Here is a 23,289-nt window from a genome sequence, read left to right as displayed (position 1 = left end):
GGCTGGGAATGAGCTTGTTGGGTCTGAAGAAGGTGAACAAGAGGACGATTGTGACAGTAGAGGGTGAGGTGGAGATACACCAAAAAGGTGGGGAGACCCTGTAGAGCCCTGGAGGCCACGGTACAGACTGGATTGATGGAGGGGGTGTCATTTCTCCCTCTGCCCTGCTCGCTGTTCCACAGATTGTCCTGGGGTTCTCCCCTGAGTGATCGTTTTATATTGTGTGACTTTTGTCAGTGGTGTGGCTCCCTTCTGGAGTACCTATTGCTGGAGCTTTGACAATATGCCCCACCCAGGTCCAGTGAGTCAGGGCATGGTGTCTGTGCCAGGTCAGGGGAGGGGGACTGTCACGTGCCCGCTGAGGGCGCCACATTGCCCAGACCCAGAAGCATCCCTCCCTGCCCTCCAACCAGAACCCGGTGCATAATTTGTGGGGACCAGTGCAAAATGAAAACCCAGGCCCCCTTATTCAATTGAAATTATTAAGAATTTCAGGCTGGTGAGGGCAGAGCACCACCGCATGCACGCAACTCCCCGGTGTGCCTCCAGCCTGGGCCACGTTCAAGCCCCCAGTCCCAGGACACTGCAGCCCTGCCCTGAGCCTGAGAATCAAGTCTTCTCTTGTATTCCGTCTGCAGCTCCCCTCCCCCTAACTCAGGCCAAGCCTGTTGTGCTTGAAGTCACGCCTCATCTTTGGTGACAATAACCACACAGAACATGTGTTCCCCCTCCCTTGGGTCAGACGCTGACTCCCTAAATGCTGCCGCCCGATACAAGCTGCTAACAGGACTAAGTGAGTGGACAGAAGGCAGAGCACCCCCCTGTGAGACTGGCAGGGTGGGGGGGGCAGTCAGAATTTGCTGAGAACTGGAAGTCTGCGTTAAGGCCTTTATTTCAATGCAGGTGTTTGATTCCGATTGGGCGAGAATACCGATGGTTTCCAGGATTGGTGGAAAACAGCAGAACTGGCACAATCTTAGCAGCACACACAGTCTGTTGATGCTTTCACCGGAAGAGTTGATGGATCTTTCGGGAAGTTCCTGTAATGAGTACTCAAACCACTTCTGTGGGCAGGACAGACCTGGAAGTGAAGTGTAAAGAAAAGCAAAGTTAGGCGACTGTAGACGAAAAGGCGTGGTTTGGGTTCGGTGTCTATGCTATGGGGTGAATGATTTCGGGTGTCACTCAGCATGAGTGACTTCTCCACAGTCTGGTACCTTCCTGGCCACCGGCCTCCACCAACACAGACATGCTCAGACATGCCTGAATTATCAGGTGAACATGGTCCAGACTCAGGCTAGGACCCTGTCACCCTAAGGTCTCCTCCAGTCATGGAAGTAAGACTGTGTATCCTGAGGTAGAAATACTGACATCACTCCAATGAATTGGGGTCCCTTGTTCCCAGAAAATGGACTGTCAGCAAGAGCGGAGTGGGGGAAGGGCAGGCAGGAGCAGAGAGCGAGAGAAAGAGCGAGCGAGCAGGATGGCTGGAAGACCATCTCCATTATTGGGGTGGTTGCTGAGAAAGAACAGATTTCTCAGCAGCCTTTGCAGTGGAAACAGAAGGGCCCAGAATGTCGTGGTAACTCCACAGTGCCTGATTGCCATGGAAACGTAGGTACATTCTAAAGCAACTTCAAAAGCCTCCCTCCCTGTGGCTCTTCTCGGATGTTCTTACAGAGGTGTGCAAGCTTCAGAGAAAGGGAACTTGTCAGGCAAGCTTCAGGCCCTTGAAACAAGTCATAAATCAAAGGAAAATGCTGGTTCCTGAAGTAAATGGAGAGACCCCTCCTACTGGGCTTAGAAGCTGCTCCTGGGGAAACAATTAAGAGGAGGAGCAGATGTAAGTGAGGAGGAATTGTCCTTTCTCCTGTCCTGGGGGCAGAGAGGGGGCTGAGGACAGGTGAGAAGTGATGTTAGAAATTGCCAGACCCAAGGAAGAGGGAGGGGTGCTCTACCCTCAAGACGGATTCTGGGGAGGCCCGAGAGCCTGACACCAGACAGGGTTTATGAAGGTGGCCCCCGTGGTGTAAAGGAATTCTGCTCTAGTGGACAAACCTTTTGATCCTAACAGAACTTGGGCTATTGGGACTGGTGGGCAGTGAGTGACGTTTTACCCCCAGGTATAAAATAATCGGGAAATGAGGGTCTGTGTGTAAACCTCCTGTATCTCCCTGACATTCTAGAAGTCTCCCGATTGCAGACACGGTTTTCTTGTTATCAGATCATGTCTCACATTGAGCGTCTTGATTTGGGGTTTGGAGAGTACACTCATCCCCTCTCTGGAAGCCACCGAAAGAGCAAGGATATGCAAGAAGTGGTGTCAAAGAGGTGGGCCCACCCCCATGCTGGTGACCCAGCAGATCCTGCCCAGGGCTCAGTACTCATTGCATAAACAACCAGTTGTTAAGTACCTGCTAAGTCAGGACCACATACTGTGGAGGATAAAGACATAAAGCTCATTCCTGCCTCCCACTTACTGACATCTCAGAGAGGGGTCAGACACCCAGCCCCGTTAGCGTGGTGAGTGAGCTGTTCCCCTTTCGGGGAGAGACACCTTCCACAGGCAAAATATTAAAAATAAACGAATTCTGTGTCTTTCCAGCAGTACAGAGGACGAGGACATCTTTAATGTACCATTCTTAGGGAAGGAAGGTACTGGTCGCCCCAAAAGGGTGGGCAGTTATGGTCGGGGTGACCCTTTTCAGTTCACAGGCTCCAAAGGGCAGTACGGTCTCATTTGACCTTCAGACCCCCTCAGGAGGCAGGGGCAGAGACAGGCAGGGAGAAGGGACGAGCTCGCAGAGCTGTGTCAGTGGTAGATACTCTCCAAACGTTAGGAAAGTTATTTCCTTTCATCTTCCCAGCAGCCCTTAAGGTCGTCCTCACCTAATGTTGTAGATGATGAACTTGGCCCAGAGAGCAATGAAACAAGCTTGGAGTCATGCAATGAAGGAAATGGTGGAGCCCTCATCTAAGGTTTTCAGACTAATCCCCCCTCTTTCTTCTCTGTGCCTGGGGTCTGAGGAGAAAAGGATACTGGCATACAAAGTAAAAATAAAACAAAATTGTAGGCCTGAGAATTTAGCCAGCATGGCGGACAGGGTTACTCAAAAGGACTCAGTTACACCTGTCAGTCAGAGGGGTCCTCCTAAATGCCCACCAGCAGGGGCCAGGTTGATATTTGGGGCCTGGGAGGAGGAAAGGGAGTGGAGAAGGCACAAAGGGAGTCCCCTCTACCACCAACGTGTTAAAAACAGCTGTAGGTGCAATGTGAGGCAGGTCAGCCCCACAGGGGGTCTGAATCAAAGTTCTGGAGCCTCAAGCACACGGATTCTCGCTCTCGCTCGCCTTCACGTCTGCAAATGGCACCTGCCTTGTGGGGTTGTTAGAATTAATTAAGCGGTGCCACACGCTTAGGACTGTGCCTGGCACAGACGAGCACTTTCTACACTTGTATTCTTGGGTGCTTAGTTCATCCCTGACTCTCAGACTTTCTGTGTGGTTCCTAGCTTGCTTCGAGCGTTTAAGGGCCTCGACCAAGGTTCCATAGCTCCCGGACCAAGGATTCTGAATCTGAAGCCTGGGTATTTAATGATCATGCAGCACTGTCACCCAAATAACAATTACCTTGTTGACATATTTACCGTCCTTCAGCAGCTCGTGGCCCAATAGAGTACGAGATGACCCCATGCAGACATCCCATCATGGTAAAGACGCTTTTGCTGTTGGGGTGACAGACACGATGAGGCCGGTTCTGTTCAAGAGTATTTCCTAGACGACGAGGCAACGAGCCCCTGTGGCCGAGGCCCTTATTGTTTCATATGTCTCTGAGAAAAAAGACAAAGCGTGGGGCCCATTTCGCAAAAACAAGAATCCTTCCTCATTAGTTCTGTAGCTCAGCCACCACCAACCCATTTCACCTCCTGAAGTCTGGTTGCCATTCCCGCCATGTGAGGATGCTGTTGTCTTGGAGACCTGCTTACTCCTGGGTGCTCACCTGTCCTTCACCCTCCTTTTCTGACCGCACTAGGGTTGACCTGCTTCCATATTTTCCGAAACTCTCACCTCTCGTCTTCTGTGACAGCACACATGTTTATTCCTTTCCTCGGTGCCTTTTCTGTTCTCTTTGCTCGACCTGGACCTGTGGGCCCCCACTCTCTTTTCTTTTTCCCTATAGGTATGTCTCCTTGTCAACAACACCCACTCTCACAGTCACAATTATCTTTGCACAGATGAGGCTGGAGCCTGTGCGTGGAGCAGGCTTTTCTGAGCTCCAGGCTCCACCCATCTGGAACCTCCAACGTCCTTGAACTAGACTTGTCCTTTTACTACATGCATTGTGCACGTGCTTTATGTTCACTGCATGTGTGCCAAACACCTGGCTTACTGTAGGCACCTGATACATGTCAGCTCCTGTCCGTTCCCTTTCCCCCGTCAAATGAGCTTCTTTTCTTGACTTCCTCAGCACATCAGTCTGTCAGTCACTTCCGAGACATTTTTCTCTTTTCGGTTTCACCAGCACCTTTCCATCCATTGTCCATATCTGCCGTTATTTCCTTTGCAGTGGTCTGTGTGGCCCATTCATTTGCTACCAGTCCACGAGGGCCACGTAGACCCTTATTACTATTGCAAGAGCTTGACAGTCATTTAGCCCTTGGTCTTTCCCACCAGACTAAGTTACCAGAAGTCGGATTCAGGTTTAAAACAAGGAAGAGCTAAATGATGAGAAAGAGGCCCTCTGGCCACCGTGGAAGCTTTGAGCTGGGAAGAAGATGGGGAATGAACTAGACTTCCGCACTCTAATCTGTCCCACCACTGAGTTAGTTGTCAACCTCGGAGCCTCCGTTTTTCTCATCTGTAAATGGGAAAAGGGCAGCCTACCCTGTAGGTTTGTTGTGTGGATGCAATGAGATAACAAGTAGGAAAAGCATCTAGCAAAGGATCGGTATTCCATAAACGTTCCTTTCCATTCAGTCCACTGAATCAGGCCTTTACACCAGACTCTTTCTAAAATACACTCATTGCCGCATCATGTCTCTGATGACAGACGTTCTGAGCTCCGTGTTGTTTATAGAGTAAAGGCCCCTGTCCCCAGCTTGGAGTCTAACCTTGGCCACAGTCTTATGTTGGACTGGCCTTCAGCCACACATCCTGTGCTCCCCTCCAGACTGCTTGTCATTCTCGGCCTCTCGGCCACCTTCCTCTGCCTTTTGAGGCCCTGTGTTCCCTCAAGACTCACCTTCTCAACTTAGACAGTCAGCATCTTCCAGAAACTTTCTGAATCATCTTAACTAAGCCCCAACGCCCCCTCTGACCTCTGGCATCCCTCTGTCCCATTTCAGTGGCACCTGTCTCCTTGTGAGTACCTTGGAGCGCAGAAGTCTAGTTCATGTCTCATCTTCTTCCCAGCTCAAAGCCTCCGCGGTGGCAGGGGGCCTCTTCCTTATCATTTAGCTCTTCTTCGTTTTAAACCTGAATCCGACTTCTGGTAATTTTGACTTATTGGACTTGGGTCCTTTCTGCTAACGGGACATCAATTCAAGTCAGTACCGCCTTTCTCCACCGTCTTTCAACTATTTGGAGACAGCTCTATTGTACTTCTTAAGTATCTGCTTTATAAACTAAATTCAGCTCCATAAACATTGATTGAGCGCCTACCGTGTGCCAGGCATTGTGCTAGCACCCAGGACACACAAATAAGAATGTGTATGGTTCTTTAGGGTCGCTCAGATAGGTGGTGGTCTAAGAGAAGGGTCTGTGCATGTACGGAGAAAGGAAGCCTGCCCGCTGGGGAGTCAGGCGCAGACTCATAGGGACGGTGACGGTTAGGGCTGAAGGAAGATCGAGTCCACTCACCCTGTTCTTATCGTTGCCTCTCCCAGGGTTTCTAAGGTTCATCTACCAAATGAACCTGCTGCTGAACTCGTAGTTGGCCACTTTTCAGAAACAGTGTGCCAAGCCTTTGTTCATTCATTCTAGTTTAGGATTTCACATGTTGTTAATACATTTCCTTTTCTATATACCTCTATGAAATTAAACACTGTTGTGAATGAAGCAAAAAGAATACTTTTTGTCTTTAAAAAATGCTTAAGCAGCTTTATGAAAGATAAAATGTAAACCTAATATGATATTTGACCCCCTAATTTTGGCCCGAGGTAGGAAAGAATGCCAGTAGCTGTGTCCTTCTCACCGTGTCCCTAACAAAATCCAGTAATCGCTTTTTAAAGATTCCACCTCACACCCAGGCCACAATTTATTTAAAACAATAATTAGGTAATGAAAATGCTCCATCTGGCTCAGCTCTTGACATTTTTAGACAAGTTCCATTGAAATCACGTTTCCCAGAAGCCTCTGGGTCTCGGCGTTTGAGGGTCCCTGAGTAAGTATGGCCAAGGGAAGTGGGAGGGCATTTTCTTCTCCCTTTAGGAGGACAGAGACGCTACCTTTGAAGGGCCTACTTCCTAAGGGAGAAGAGAGGACGGACTTCTCTGATGGCTGAGGCTGGGAGAGAAGGCCGAGCCCGTAGGGCCCGGTACCATCTGGGTCCTCTACCCTCGCCCGCTCGGCCAGGTGGCCAGCATTCCCTTATCGAGGCCCAAGGCCAAGGCCAGCTTCGGGAGGCCTGTTTCGAGGCCGATTTTCCTTTCTGTCTCCTGCCCACCAGTGTAAGTCACCACTTCTGGGGAGTACATCTGTTCCATAGTCCTGGACGTTCCCTTAGGCGGATCCTTCTAAAATGTCAGCCTGCGGGTGAAGTGCTGGTGAACTTGACTGTGGCTGGGGGTCAGTTGCCACGCTAGCTTTATCAGTAATCAAGCTGGTAATATGCCCCCGTCTGTTTCCTTTCTGTGGTGCTTATCTCCTTAGAGTGTGAATTCAGAAAAGGAAGATAACTGAGTGATTGTTCCCCAAATCTCCAAGAAAAAAGAGAAACTACAGAGGTTGCAAGCCAGTAGGATTAGGGGGAGGAGCTGGCGAGAGGGGAAGACCCCTTTGGTACCCTGGGGTCCATACCGAACTCCTTTGGGTTTTCTTCTGACCACAACTTGCTCTGTCCCCTGCGTGAGTTTCTGGCCTGTTGGGAACCTACAGAGAGTCTTAGTGAAAGAGTTCATGCTCTGATCTTGATTCCTTTTCTTTCTTGGACTCTCCCTCCTACCCCTCATCGAAAACTCATGTCCCTGCACGGAAAGTCACCCTTCAACCTGACACGAATATGGGGTGAAGTCGTATACAGGTGGTGATGGGTTTTCCTAGTTCTCTGAAGAAGTCAGCAACAAGATTTTATTACCTGAGCCTGAGTCTGAGCAACCCCAGAACCTCCTGAGGGCCACATTTGATGACGATAGGGCCTCCTCTCCCAATCTCATCAGCTAGTTGATAAACCTTATTTAAATACCACTGTACGTGGGACCTTATTGTGGGAAACCAGAGCTTCTCAGCTTGCATTGCTTGCAGTCCAGCTCCAGAGGCAATTCACGGGCACAAGAAATGAGAGACAACATGGCAAGTGGTGAAAGCATGGATTTGAGTCCAGGTTTCCATAGTCACTAGCTGCGTGACCTTGTGCGATACCCTTAACCTCTCTGTGCCTCGCTTGCCTCATCTAAGGTTGCTGTCTGCATCATAAGCTTGCTCTGAGGATTAAAGAGTTGATATCTGTAAAGCACTTGAAACAATGTCTGTCGCACTGTAAGTATGACATATCAGTGTTTGATCCATATAAAGCAATATATGTGTTCAGTGACCCAGCAGTGAGGTGACAGCATGCAAAAATCACTTGGGTACAGATTTTTGTCTCAAAGAAAGGCCAGGCCAAGCTGACAGATGTGCCAGGCATAAGGAGACCTAAACCAAACCAGGTGGCAGGCTCGCCTGATCTTCTGGCTGCCACCTCACGCCCTTTTCTCTACTAATTAACATGGCATTGGCTCGGCTCAGATAGGGCAGACGCCAGAGCGATGTCTTTCAGGAGCCAATTTCTTCCAGACACTGACACAGCTGAGTCCCAATCCTTCCACGTTTAAAATCATGGCAGTTCAGAGCTGAGCCTCATATGTACATCGATGCCGAATCATGCCAGCTAATGGCCTCATCCACCATCCCTTCTGTACATGTCAGGAGGTGAGACGCAGTATCTTCTCTCCAGGGCTCATGTTTGGCAGAACAAGCGACAGCCAGTCCTAGAGCAATTCAGAGAATGGCACCTTCTTGCTCCAATACCTGAAGTCATGGGGTCACGTCACCAGAAGGACCATAGAGATCTGGTCCTGCTCCTGTGTTTTATGGTTGGGGGGGTCGGTCCCGTGAGGAGAGATTTGCCGTGGGAGAGAGGAGATGATTTGCCCCCTTCATGGGCAGGGATGAGACCAGAGCCGGGATTTCCTGATTCTTGGTAGAGTTCGCTTCCCACTAAGCCACTCCTCACCCGTTGCAGCTCCCCTGGCAGGAAGCTGGTGCAGGCCGACTCGGGGCAACCTCTGGGCAGAAGAGCCTCATGATCGCCAAGACCTACTTGTACTGGGTTTCACGCTGGCCCTGGGGGCTCTGTGGCTTTCTCTGCAAAGGCCGTGTATGCTACCTAGGAAGGTAAAGGACCAGAGCAACCAGAAAGATGCAGGGTCAGAGGTGGACTGAGGAGGTTTTGTATTCCTTCAAGCATCATCCCCAGAAAGTAACCCAAGGCAAGATTGCCCTCTGCCTTAGAGGTTCTCAAAGTTTGCTCCAGGGGCCATTGTCGCCCATCAGAAAAAGTCGGCCTAGAAAGAGGAGAGAAGAGAGAAGCAGGGGCAGGAAGATGGCAGGCTCCAAGTGGCTTTACTCTTGGAAGCTCACCATTCACAGCTTGAGAATGTTCCTTTCGGCACAGCTGTCGATGCCACTCTCAGTTTGGTTAAGAAGCCAGTTGGATCCCACCGATCCTCAGCTCTGCAAGGCCCAGATGGATGGATAGGAAGCTGGAAAGATTCACATCGAAAAGACGCGCTGCTGCAGTCTCGGTTCATTTTCTTTCTACAGCTCTCTTTCCCCACCCTATTTAGAAAACTCCGAGCTTACCCACCTCGGATCTTTCCAACTTTTCGTTCCATGAAGCATGAGATATCCAAGGTCAGGTAGGCAAAAGTACAGTGGGCCAGTGGTCGCTTCCTCTGGGGGATGTATTTTCTAATGGGGCAATCGAAGCAAGTATGGTGGATGGTTCTCAGACGTTTCCACAATCAAATAGTTTGAGGCTTTACAGCGAGGTCAGATATTTGTTCTGTCACTTATGCTTTGGGACCTGTAGCAAATTATTTACCTTGAGATTACTATGGGAATTATATCATTTATGTGCTGTGCTGTGTGTGTGTGTGTGTGTGTGTGTGTGTATGCATATATAATTTACATATATGTACATATAATTTACATATGTATGTAATCACCCAGCAACCTCAAGAAGATACAAAAACTGAGACGTGGCTTGAGTCGAGTGGCTATGCCTGAATTAATCATTGTGATCACAGCACGGCTTCCCCTGGACCATGGTGGTGTTTCAGCCAGAGAAAGAGGGAGAATGCACTATGTGCACGGACAATACTAAGAACGCAGCTCTCACAGTGCATTGTAGAGTGGGTGTTTGATAAATGACATGGGGTAATTGTACGTGTCGCCTCTGTATTCCAGAGGACCCAGGGCCAGAACCTGTCCCACACTTTTACTAGGTTGATGCAAAAGTAATTGCGATTGAAAGGTTAAAAATAATTGCAAAAACCACAATTACTTTTGTACCCACCTAATAAAAGGTCCCCAACTCATGTTATGTAGCGATTTCCAAGACTTCTCTTGGGGCGAGCTCTTTTTACCCATCCTGGTTGAGCCACAGGCCTTACAAGCGTCTTCACAAACCTACAATGTCATAATGTAACCCCTCCTGGACGCTGTAACCTCTCTGAGCCCAAAGATACGTTGCATTACCAAGGAGGGTCGGTCTCTAAAGTGTATTTGGAGATTTCCCAAGTTCCGTGGTTCTGGTTCCAATAGAATCCACAGGATTAAGAGTCCTGAATGAGCACTTTCTCGGGTATTTGTTGAACACAGTTACTTCCTGGTGTAGCATTTACCCTGGCACGGGGCCCAAGGGAGAATGGAGCAGGTGACAGAGATGAAAGCAGCGGTCCCATTTTTTCTTGTCCTCCAGAACAATTTTTCTTCCCCTTCACTTAACGCTTTCCATTTCTAATATTATACCTTACACATAGAAAGCAATTTTAACTTCTCTAAGCCTTTGCCCATTTATTATTATCGCTCTTCAAAATAATCCTGCAGAGAGGGTATTATTCTGATGCCGAACTTCTGCAAAAATAAAAGTGCTTCCTGAAATCCAAGGGACCCATTGAAACACAGGTAGGCATGTACATGCGTTGGCACACATGGGCACACGCCCACGTGCACGAACGCCTCAGCGATCAGAATGATTTTAGGAAGGGAGGCGGGGCCGGCAGGGCATAGTATCTACTTTCCCTCTGAGGTTCAAAGTCTACATTCTCACCTGAAAGCTCCACAGCCTAGAAATGCATTTCGTCCAGTGATCTGGATTGACTTCTCAGTGCTGTGTATAATAACTACAAAAGGAGACACCACTACCAAACCCGTTCTGGAGAAAGTTACAGTCTAGCTGAACACAAGCTAAAACAAGACGGGGGGGTCCCTTTAATGAATTGTCAGGTGGCCTGTTCTAGACCATGCAAGTTTTAGGGAATCAGGAAAAGTGTGGACACTCAGTGAAGGTTTCTTGGGAGACCAGGCCTTGGGTTGGCCCGTAAAGGATACCTGTTAGGGTAGCGACAGGGACTCTGCAGACACGGGGAGGGTGGCAACATCGGACTCCAGGCACGGCGACCGGACGCGGTGCTTTGATCTTACTGAACTCCCATTTTAACAAAGCGCGCCGAACACCCACCAATGTCCTCTTCCCTTTGCTCAGCCCCTTAGAGTTTTCACACGTTTGTAAAGGCTCCATCTTTGGTATGGAGGCCACCAAGGCCACTGATCTTGGGATCAAATCTAAAGACACACCTAAAAATGTAAACGGATGGATTGGTATTGAGGAGGAGTGAGCACAGAGACATGGGTGAGGGCGATTGAACGAAGAAAACACCCCGAGAGGCTCCGCAGCTATTGCGTCAGACGGCTCTGTGTCGATGTCTATTGTAGCTACCGGGTGGCCATAAAGCCTGGACACATAGATAATCTTGTTTTATCATGTGTTGAAGTGTTATGTTAATAGGCCCACCATTATGTAGTCACCTGTTGTATTCGATTTGTTTTGGTCTGCCAAAACAGAACAGCACAGACAGGGTGGCTTCAACAAGAGAAATCTATTTTCTCACTGTTCTGGAAGCCCAAGATCAAGGTGTCAGCAGGATTGTTTCTTCTGAAGCCTTGGGTTTAGACGTGGCCGCCCTCTTGCTGCCTCTTCCCTCTGTGCATGCAGCTGTCTGGTGTCTGTGTCTCTTTGTATGTCCTAATCTCTTCATATGAGGACACCAGTCGAATTGGATGAGGGCCCACCATAATGGCCTTATTTCCACTTAATCACCTCTTTAGCGGCCCTATCTCCAAAGGCAGTCCCATCCTGAGGCACTGGGGGTTAGGGCTTCAACATGATTTTTGCACGGACACAATTCAGTCAGTGATACCTGTGTTTCCAGATTCGTGGCCACCCTGTAGAGATGTAAAAACCAGCGGATAAGTCCCATAACAGGAATCTGGAAGCTTTCACTTTAGTACCAATGCCAACCTGCATGACTGGGCCAGTCTCTTTCGGCGCTTGAGGGGGGATGTTGTGTTATGATGGCAAAATCACGTCTGGCCGTAGGACGGCCCGGTAGTGTATAGACAGCCTCAGAAACACAAATGCTGCTTTTCCCAGCAGTGTGGTGACACTCCTGCTGTGTCTCTGCCTAGAGCATTTGCAGAGGGTGCAGAATGATGGATGATTTTGTCCTAATTCTGGGCCCCATCCCTTGCAGTGTGTTCTCCGGAGCCTGTCAGCACCCCCTGCCTCATCCCAGTGAACCCCTAAGGCTCCTTGGATGGAACACCCCACGTGACCTGCCTGTTGGCTGCTGCTGATACAGCGGTGTATAATTCGAGAGTCATTTGTATTCCGCACAGGTCTGAGCAAAGCTATAAAGTGCTCTCGAGAGCTAAATGCTACGGAGGCATTTAATCTAAGCAAAAGAAGGGCTTAGTGTCCATCAGCTTCTGAGGATGCAGACACCACGTTTGGAGGAGGAGAGACCCTTTCTGTGTGTTGACTTGCTTGTTTCCGGTTTTCGAGATAGGAATACATGGGAGTGTCTCAGGGAGGCGTGGGCTGTGGCCCGTCCACAGGGCACTTCTGCCCCGACAGCTTTGCAGTGACCTGTTGGGCTCGTGGTCAGAACAGGCCCTCAGGTCACGTAGCAGCAAGGCAGCATGTGAGGGTTAGGGATACACAGACGTTGTTCCGGGCTTCCAAGAGCGGCAAATGTCACACAGATGGATTTCCGGCCCTAGAAAGCTGCAGCAATTATACTCCAGCAAAGTTGTGGGCACCACTTGGCTGCATGAGGAGCAGCTACTTGGGAAGGTGCCTGCACGCACAGTATGAACTGCCCTGGGTACCTGCGAGACTCTTCGGGATGGAGGGCCTCGGTTTCCTAGGCGATGGCTCCTGGAGTTAGTAAGAGCTTTTCTTCTGCCATGTCTGAGGCCTCGTCTTTGATGCTGTTTCTGCACAGGGTCCACTGGTGTGGCATCACTGCCATGGCAGCCCTGACAGTCCCTGAAGGGAGTGAAGACACACCTCCTACCCTCTCCTTCCCGGGTAGGCTGAAATAGCAGCGACCAGGCGGGGGCCCCATCTGGGCCGTGGCACAGACTTGCCATCAGTGCTCAGAAGTGGGCGAGGCAGGGAGTTCAAAGCAGAACTCTTGATACCAGCGCACAGTATCTTGGTAATTAGCCTTTGAGGTGGCACTGGGATAGAGCCATCATCGGGTGACTGTGTTCCCTGGTGACGTTGCAGGATTGCAAAAGAATCTGCTGCCCTCAAACAGGGCTACCCCGGCCTGGCATTTCTTATATCAGCAACACGTTCCAGGGGTCCGGGTTTCGGTGCATCCACTGGGTTAAGGCACTGCGTTTGCTGTAATGTGTCAGCAAGGATTCGTTTATGGCGTCATCGCAGTATCACCGATTGGCGCCAGAGTGGAGGGCAGCACGGCGAGGGAGCCTGTGGGACAGGTGACCGATGCTCCCACTTAGCCCAGGATATGCCAGCTTTAGGACCGAAAGTCCCACAGTCCAGGGACGCAGCAGCCACCCCCACCAACTCCCAGGCATGCTGGGGTGACTGATCACCCTACTAGGGAAGCAAGATTTTGAAAGAAGAAAGTAAGTCAGGAGCTTAGGGGAATTGTGTGTTCTGGGGAAGCACTGGAAATCTGCGTGTGGCCAGGGAACACCTCGACACACTGTGTCCCTGGGGTTGGGGGCACATAACTACCTAATCCGTGACATCATATAATCCTGTGACTCTAGAAATCGTGTACCGGTGGTAAGTCAAGGCAGAGGAGAGAGTGAAGCTTCCAGAAAGTGTGATGGGGGCTTTCAAGCCTGAGAAGACAAAGGAACCCCTACCGGAGGCAGAGCGGGACATGGAAGAGGTGAGGCCGAGCCTGGGTGGAGAGGCAGCCTGGAAACTGAGGGCAGAGATAAGCAAGCAAGTGGAAGTTGTCAAACCGCCAAGAAGCTAAAAGTTGGGGAAAACTGGAATCTAGTATTTGGCAGCGAGCGAAACATTAAGGGAAATGGTAGCCGCTCGACGGAGGTGGGAAAGGAAGGTGATCTGGTGCTGGAATGCGAGCTGGCAGTCTGGGCATGAGAACGCTTTCCTCCCTCTCACCCTCACTCAAGCCTCAGCTGGACCTGGAGTGGAGGGGCCGGGCAAGGGACAGAGGTGGGCAGGACACGCCGACAGGAGGGGCCAGGGTGGGGCCATCGTTTCCAAGGTGACAGCGTGCATGTGGTCCCTGAAGGAGCTTCACGTAGGGATGGTCCTGACAGGAAGCAGGTGCGGTGTTTGAGCAATCGAAAGGTAGCATTTATGTTGCCGTAGTTTGTTACACCCATTGGCCATGTCTTCCCACTCCGAGGTGGAGTTTGCAAACAGAGATGCCAGCTGGGTTCCCTCGGTGCCAGAGGGTCTCATTAGCCCAAGCTCCCAGGCTGCAGCTACGTGGGGAGCTGCCGTCCCTTCTAACTGGACTTCCTGAGCTCTGAGTTCATGCAAATGAGAGTCCTGGCACAGAGAGGGTAATTAGATTTCATTTCTCCCTCCAGCCAGCTGCAACTGACTGGTTGGGGCTGGCGGCCCCACAGGCTGTGCTGAGTTGGAGTCTGAGGCCTCTTCCAGAACCAGCGGGAGTGGCGGTCAAGATTGATTAGCCCTTTCTGCCAAAGGCGTGGGCTTGCAACTAATGGACGCCATCAGACTGCTGTCCGTACCTTGCAGTCCCCTTGCAAATGGACAAGGCCAGTGCTTCTCAAAAATGTTTAACTCACTGGACTCCTTTCTTCAGATGAAATTTCACATGGAAGCAGATCAGAGCAGGGCTATTCTGGCCAAAGAAAGGAGGGCTGGGAGCTTTTTCTACTCCCTCTCCTTCTCCCAGTGGCAGATGACACACCTCCATAGAACGTGGTTTGAAAACCTCTGGGAGGCACTACTTCAGAAGAGGGCCAGGGAGGATTCCTCTGAGAGGGTGACATTTGAATAGAGATCTGAGAAGAGCCAGAAGAAGGCCATTCCAGGCAAAGGGACAGCAAGTGCAATGGCCCTGGGGTGGGTACAAGCTTAGCTAGTTTGAGACACAGAATGCTCTTTTTGTGGCTATATTGTAGGGGTTGAAACAGGGTCATACAGGTAGGCAGAGTCCACTCAGGTGAAGCCATAATAACAGAGTAAGGAGTTTGGGTTTTATTCTGAGTGTGATGGAAGCTATGGAAAGGTTTTAAGCAGGAAAGAGAATTATAATCTAATTAAATTTTTAAAAAGATCCCCGGCTACTGCTATATGGAGGGCAAGACTAGAAGGCAGGGCACCAATGATTTGTTCTGGAGTTCACGTGAGAAATAATGGAAGCCCGACTAGGATGGCAGCAGTGAGCGTTTTAAAAGTTAGAGGCGCAGTGAGGGTGGTACGTGGGCATGCCTTCTCATCTTGCTCGTGGGGACCTCAGGCAGTGGAGCCCTGAGATTGAAGAAGAGACGCTCTCCAGACCAAGTGAGGACGCCCCCACCCGCACCCCAGCTTCTTGCCTGCAGAATTCCTTGTTGAACCTTCAAGACCCAGCGTGACTGTCGCTACCAGAGAGTTGGCTCCTACCATTTACTACCGGGTGTTATTCCTTCTTTTCCTAAAGACTACGGGATGTGGGAGGGACCTCCCAGTCATCTGCTGTAGCTCCCTGATAGTACCGATGAGGGGACCAAGGCTTAGGTCTCTTAATCCCCACAGGTGCTACTTTCCTTTCATCCTCAACTTCTCACTCATATATGTGTCGTATCTCTAACTAGATTAGATGCTTTTGTTTTCATCTTTTTATTTGAGATTCAATGAAAGATTCTTGAGGGCCGGGATCCTATCGTCGCCTCTTATCTCTCTAGCATCTAGCATAACGCTGGGCGCAAACATTGCCGGTCACCAAGTGTTTGCTGATTGGCTGTTCTGCGCGCCCTGGGCTCCCTGCCACGGGAGCTTCCGCCTCCCTCTTCCCTGTCACGTTAACCTACCTCCCCACACTCGACCTGATGTCACTTAGACCTGCTACCCACACTGCTGTGGCCCCTACTTCCCTGGGCAGTGGTACCCCTGCCGCTTCTCACAGCCAGGTCGGAGGGCACAGCAAAGCCTCGCTCCAAAGGGAGGGGTCTGGACAGGTTCTTTTCATTGAATTGTTACACTGTGACTGCAGTTGGTCTCGGAGTCTGATCGGAATTAGACCCAAACCCCAAGCCAGGGGTAGGCGGGATTATTACAAAGATGTGACTATGCATTGTTGCTTTTGCCTTTTCTTGGATCCTCACCTGTCTCTCAGTAAGTGCTCATGAGAAAGGAAATGGCAGATTCTAAAGACCGGGCCCCAGAGGGGAGGCTCTGCTACTGTGGGGGAGAAGTGGGCTTCGTACTCGCCCGAAGGACCAGTGTAGTTTGGGTGAATGGAAGGGGGCTGCAGTTCCCAGTGCTGGCATCTCTGTTTCCACCCTTTAACTGAGGGATGTTTTCCAGCAGAGGCATTTAAAATCTGTATTAGTTCCCCAGAGAACCCCAGTGAGGGGGGGGTGGGTGGAGAGTTGGGGGACTCCACCCTGCACCCCACACTCCCCAGGTAGGCACCAGTCCACATGTCTGAGAGTGGGTTCCTCACTGGACGGAAAGCTGGGGTCCAGCTGGGTTCTTGCCCACTACATCTCCTATGTCCCCCAGTGTTTGTTGGAGCGTATTGTTATTTCAGTTGTCAGAATATGCTGCTAAGTAACCATGGCAGCTCGTTATTCATTCAGAACATTTATTAAAGATCTACCGTGTGCCGGCATATATCCATTTCTAATTATTAATGCACATTTTCAAATTTGAATGTATATGTGCCGAAGCACATGAAAAAGAGAAATCCTAGCTCACAACAGAGAACAGCAGTGTATGTGGAAACTAGTAGAATCTGTCCCAACTCTTCTCCTGTCCTCATGCGGAATTTCCTAACAAGTTGCATAGAGGCCCTACTTCAAAGGCCGTCAAAAGTGAGAACCCTGAAAAGTTTTCTCCGCGTCTATGGAAATATTGACAAGCGCTAACAAACAAAAGAAATTTTAAAAGGTTCCAAAGTCCTAGAACCACTGAAGTGAAGGCAGGAAGATTCCCCAATTAACTGCCTCGACATAACAACAAGATGTGTGTTATCAAAAAATTGGGACATTTCCAATTGGTAATTAGGTCCACGTGGACCTAATCTCTTCACTCCTGATTTGTCATCCACGTCCTGTGTGTCTTGTCTGTCCCGCTCGCAGAATATGCCATTAAAATATTGCGCATCAAGCCTTTTCAGCTACTGGCAACTTCAGAAGATCAAAACTTCCTTGAGGTCGACGTTTCTCCCAGAACCTGTCACTGGACTTAATCAGGAATATGGTGCATCTTTTGATGAGAAGTAATGTCTCCATTTTTAAAGGGTCCTGTGTGCATTCAGTTTATAGTAAGTCCTCGGGTGACCTCAGTCCCATCCGGGCTTCAATTTTGATGACTCATTTCACATTTATGGCCCAGAACTTTCTATCGGGCTGCAGACTCATGGTTCCAAGTGGCTTAACATCCCAAGAGCAGCTCATGTTTGAAATCACCATGTGTGTGTGTGTGTGTGTGTGTGTGTGTGTGAGTGCGTGCACATACACTCACACAGACACACACTCACACTCACTCTCTTCTTATCCTAAATCTAAATGTTAGTAAATGGTATGATTGCATACCCAGGTTTCCAAACCAGAAATTAAAAACAACCTTGAGACACAAGCAGGCTAGCTCTGGTTTGTTAAAATTTCGATTATTTGAAACTAGTGTCAAAAGGAAGCTTCCTTCAGCTCTCACACTCCCAGACCCTTGCTCTCTGCATGGCTGTGCCCCACGGGCTGCCTCCTTCCTTCTGGGCCCCCTCTGCTTCTTCCCCCACCTGGATCTACGTCTCAAGGTTACACAGAGGACCTCAGCCACATCAACAGAAATCATCTGAGGAACTTTTGAAAATGAGAAAGAGTCACAGCCTGTCCCCCCGAGAGATTCTGATTCAGAAAGTCTGGTGTAAGATCTCTTTTGCCCTGGGTACCATCAGAGAATTCTGACTGAACCCTGTACACAGCAGGAGGTACCTGGGGTGCTTTCTAACTCCCCAAGTTTGGGACCACTGTTCTCCCAAGTAATGATGGTGCCGTATGTGTTTGTATATCATAGTGGTTCCTACACATGCATGCATGTACACAGGGACACACACACACACACACACACACACACACACATGTCCCTGCACACCAGTGCACAAAGGTACACACCTGCACACATACATGCACGTGTGCATTCACACACACACATGCCCATACACACCTGTGCACAAAGCCATACATGTGCTCACACATACGTGCATATGTGCATGGACACACGCACACATGCCCACACACACCTGTGCACAAAGGCATACATGTGCTCACACATACATGCACGTGTGCATGGACACACACACGTCCATACACACCTGTGCACAAAGGCATACATATGATCACACATATGTGCACACATGCCTTTATTCATGCAGCATTGACGCCCAGGTCACCCCTGACGCCTCGCTTTCAGTTGCCTCTCCAGGCTGTCATTCACTCCCTCCTGGCCCCTCCTTGCAGCCTTTTGCTCCCTCCTCCCTGATGACTGCAGCGGTTCCCTAAGTGGCCTCTGTAGTGTCCTCTGCACAGCCCCGTACACTCCTGACTTAGTGGTCTTTGGGAATGCAGAGCGAAGCCACCAAAATGCCTCAGCCCCTGCAGGCACTTGGAATACAGCTCAGACCTCACAGCTCAGAGAACAGTGTTCATCCCAATAGCTGGGGCTCAATTTGGCCCTGCCTCCAACAGCCACGTCTCAAAGCACACTCAACCACATGAGCATTTTTAGATTTAAATCTTTGTTCCCAGTTGGGATTATTTTCTTAGCCTAAAATGAAGCCACTGGGTCAAAGACACGAATATTGTAATGGTCACTTCCCCTCGAGTCTATGGAATGTCCGTGTTACTGCTCCATGACTAGTTTTGGAGATGGTCATTCAAAAACAAAGCAAAACAAAACAAAACCCCAAAACTTTGCTAGTTTAATAGATGATGCTCTATCACTACACTTTCAATTTTAAATGCTTTGGTTATTGGTAAAAATCGAGCATTTCTTACGTATATTGACCATTTGTATTTCTTCCTTTGTGATCTGAACTTTGGACGGTGCAGTTTTGTCTTTGTCCAATACAACCTTTTTTCTAACCTGTAATTCCAAAGGGTGATCACTGGACCAGTATCATCAGCATCATGCAAGAACTTGTTAAAAATACAGATTCTCAGTCCCCACCCTGACCTACTGAACCAGAAACTGGGCGGGGGGCGGGGAGGGAGGTGAGCAATCAGCTAACAAGCCTTCCAGGACTCCAGATGATCCTACCGCAGTCTGACTGATGCAGAATTTATCTTGAACCCAGGTGCACAACAAGGGGACCCACGAAGGGACCCACCCTGTGTGACACCGTTCTTAAATCTCGCAGAGGATAAGATTGTGAACTCTAGAACGAGCCTGCTTGCGTCTGTAGCCTGGCTCTACCAGTTGCTAGCTGTGTGATCTTAAGCAGATGGTTTAACTTCTCTGGGCCTCAGTTTCCTCCATCCATAAAATGGGGATAATTTTATAACCTACCTTATAGATTTGTTTTGAGAATTAAAGGTTCAATACATGTTAAGTATCTAGCACAGGTGCTAGCACGCGACACTTCATAAATGTTACACATGACTGCTGCCACTGTGGCCATTTAAATTATCACAAACACACGGACCTGAGGCCTGGAACAAATAAGGTTGGATCTTAAAGAAACTTAGCCATCAGGAAGCAAGAGGTCTTAAAATAAATGTAAACATAATGCACCTCCACTTGTTCCGCCCCCAAGAAATATCCTTCTCCCTTTTCCTTCCATCAACGCAACGCAGACTTCCCAAACTAGGCATACTTCTTCAGGCCACTGCTCTCATGTCAGTCATGACAAGAAACATGAGATGCAGCAAATATTGAGAAAAGCTTTTGAACTTGTTTTAGGTACACCAAATATCTCTATTGGTTAAAAATAGGTTTATAATTCTATATACCATTTTATAACGTTATCTTTTTTAGCAGCCTTCTCATTGGAGGTTAATATGAGCAATGTATTTTTTTAAATTAAAAGTTAGACAAGTTAACTTACGCAACCTGTGGATTGTGAATCTTCATGGATGAGAAGTCACGTGCCGATTTCCCCAGAGGTGTTTGATTCGGCCCCCACTTTATAAAGGAATACCTCATAGGGTCCATTTGCCGTGGAGAGCAAACACTTTGGGAAACGGTGTCTTACAGGACGTGGGAAAGGGTTTCCGGGATTTGGGTGACCTGTTGGTGAATGGATTAAAGGAAAACCCAGTATTGTAATAAGACATTATATGTACAAAAGAAAAGAATAAAGATATTCATTTCCTCTTTAAAGCAGTAACAACTGGGGTATTTTCTGTGTCTCCAAAGAAAGACAATGAATTTTTAGAAGCCTTGGATAAGTGAACTAAATGTTCTCTGCCTCACTCCACCCTCCACGAAACTCGACCACGACATTTAGCTCGTATTTTCCCAAAGGAGAGACTTCCCCGAGTTTGCCCAACCCTGGGCAGTCGCCGGAGAGCAAGGAAGCCTTGATCTCTTAATACCACTCTCATCTCCATGAATATTTCTAGATACGGATCTTGGTAGCAAGTTACTCTTACCTGGTTCTTCTCTTTTTTCTTAAGACAATTGAAACTGTAATAAACCTCACTTCTCTCTTTCTCTCTCCCTCTCCTCTCCCCTTTCCTTCTCCATTCCCCCCACCCCCTGTGTCTTCCCTCGCCCTTCAGGAACCTTCTGCATCATTTCACTGTGCACCTGTGTGGCCGGGATCAACTTTGAGCTCTCCCGCTACCCACGCTACCTGTACGGACTCCCGGATGACATCAGCCATGGCTATGGATGGTCCATGTTCTGTGCATGGGGGGGCCTGGGCCTCACGCTCATCTCGGGGTTCTTCTGTACCTTGGCCCCTTCTGTCCAACCTGTCCCGAGGACCAACTGCCCTAAATCCAGACCCGAGAACGGGACAGTGTGCTAAAAAACAAACCCATACATATATATATATATAAATATATATATAATATACATATATAAAACAAAACTAAACCAAGACGATGCCAGTGCCACGGCAGAGTTGAGTTGGCTCAGGCACCCACATCTCGTCGGACTGTGTGCCGCCTCATCGCCGAGATGGGGAAGGCGTCCCCATCCTGTGGCTCTTCCATCGGTTCTTAACTTTGGGCTCCATGGTTTCTTGAGGACAGCGTGACCGTCACCACTCGCGATAGCGTCTTGATTCCCGTCACTCACGAGGACGGGGTGGTGGGCTGGAAAGGGACGGGGCCAGTGGTCTGGAGTGGCACCGACGTAGAGAAGGCCATGCCCCCCACGGGGCCGAGAGGAGAGTCACCACCCCGGCACCGGCCATGTCGCAAACAAAGCCCTTAGTGCATAGAATGTCACCACGTCTTTGAGGCCATGTGGTGAGCCGCTTCTCCTCGCGCTCGTCCTGTTCTGACTTCCTTCCTGGCCCACCAGCGACACATGGAAAGTGGCAGAGAAACCAAGAAGGAAGTTTTCTCTCTGCTGCCAAACTGTTGGACCAAGTAGTAGAAGTGGGGGCGAGGAGGGAACAGTGTGCTGACAGGCAAGGTCCGGTCAATCAAAAGACCCTTCAGAGGATGCTCAGAACACCCAGTCGTACCTTCCAGCTGCCTTACACCCGGTTAAACAAGAGGCTGCTCTGCCCACACCCCCCCCTGCACCCCCCGGGCAGAAGGGAGCCTTGGAGTAACGCTGTGATGTGCGTGTGCGTGCGTGCGTGCGTGCGTGTGTGTGTGTGTGTGTGTGTGTGTAACTACTCCGGGTGGTTTCCTTTTTTTCTTTTCACCGTTTTAAATGCAAATCCTGCATTGTGACCTCTGTCTGTCTATGCTTCGTGGTGGTTTCACGGCCCAACATCCAGGAGGAGTAATGAGGGGCGAGCCCATATGGGTGCCATTTCTGCAGCTTCCGGTCCCCGGAGTGTGTGTGTGTGTGTGTGTGTGTGTGTGTGTGTGTTTTCTGAGTGTGGGGTTGTATCGTTTGTTGCATTTTTCTGTTATTTTTAGTGCAGCTGAATTTCCCAGAGGGCAGAACCAAGAACACAGCTGCTGGGCAGAGGCTCCTGTGGTTCTTTCCATCACAGTTGTGGGACGTCACAGGACTTAGTCCTCTAACTTTGGAAGTTCAAGACACAGCTGGGCACAAAAGCCACGAGAGAAGCGGGGGAGCACGGTTCAGCAGGGAGGAGGAATGTGGCCTCTGTGGCTGTTGTACAAGTCCGTCTACCGCACGAGACCTTTTCCTCCCCATCGTGGAAGCTGCCCTTCGTCACTGGACATCTACCCCTTTTCTAGGGGCGACTTCTGTACAGATGCAAGAAAATGGGTCACATGCCGAGAGAGTACCTCCATGTCCCACGGGCTCGAGTTTGTATGATAGTGTGTAAATTCACGGAGAACTCTTGACTCTTTCCATCTTCTTCCTTTTCCTCTTGATATTCAAGGCCATGAATCCCCAAATCGCCGTCGTAGTGGCTAGTGCCCAAACACGTGGCGGAAAGCCAGCCCAGTGTCTCAGGCTCGTGTGAGCAGGTTGGCACTGCAGGTGATGCTTGCTCCGAAGTCAGCCAGAGGGTGGTGAAAGCTGTAGGGGCAGGAGTCTGCCCGAAAGAGTGGGCAGGAGCAGCTGACGGTCACCTCAGTAACACCGCTGGGCTGAGCAGCCCTGGGGAGGCAAGGAGAGAGTCCCCCGGCTGTATAGCCGTGGGTCAGCCATGCAGCCGAGAATTCAGCTGCTTCAGAAGTAAATACGCTCTGGGAACTTGGCGCGCTACCCGGCAGCCTTTCTTCCCTCCGTTCCATCTACCTTCCTGCCAGGCTCCAACTTTCCTCTAAGCACACAGCCCCCTCTCCCCCGTCCCCCAAGCTAAGTCCTGCCTGTCTCGTCGTCTGCTCTTTCTGACTGTGTGTGTCTGTGATTCGCATCTGGATGGGACATCTGGTGTGCGCGAATGGGCCTGAATGTGGGTCTCCATGTGTATGTTTGTGTGCACATGTACCTGGAGGCAGGTGTGGGTGTACGCTTCAAGACGTCCTGGCCAGCGACACTGCTCGGCTTTTGCAAAAGGTCTCGTGCATTCGTGCGCTGTGTGTGGGTGTGCTGGGAGACAAGGGGCGCGGCGTGTAGCAGGAGACGCTGTTAGCTTCCCAGTGAGCTGCTAAGGACGATTTCCAAAACACGGGATTGATTCTATAAGGAATATTCCATAAGGGAAATAATTTTCGGGAAAAACCCAGGTT

At 49.8% G+C, this 23,289-nt stretch overlaps 1 protein-coding gene across 1 annotated transcript in view; it reads left to right on the top strand.

Moving 5' to 3' along the window:
* Positions 1-22,838, top strand: part of TMEM178B (transmembrane protein 178B) — a 318,298-nt gene extending 295,460 nt beyond the window's left edge. The window contains 1 exon segment of the mRNA XM_033099100.1: positions 20,734-22,838. Coding sequence (XP_032954991.1) covers positions 20,734-20,984 — 251 coding nt within the window. The 3' untranslated portion in view covers positions 20,985-22,838.
* The last annotated feature ends 451 nt before the right edge of the window (positions 22,839-23,289 follow it).

Source organism: Rhinolophus ferrumequinum, chromosome 26 (genome assembly GCF_004115265.2).
Source record: "Rhinolophus ferrumequinum isolate MPI-CBG mRhiFer1 chromosome 26, mRhiFer1_v1.p, whole genome shotgun sequence".
NCBI classification, from domain to species: Eukaryota; Metazoa; Chordata; class Mammalia; order Chiroptera; family Rhinolophidae; genus Rhinolophus; species Rhinolophus ferrumequinum.
This window is presented reverse-complemented; position numbering and strand designations above follow the sequence as displayed.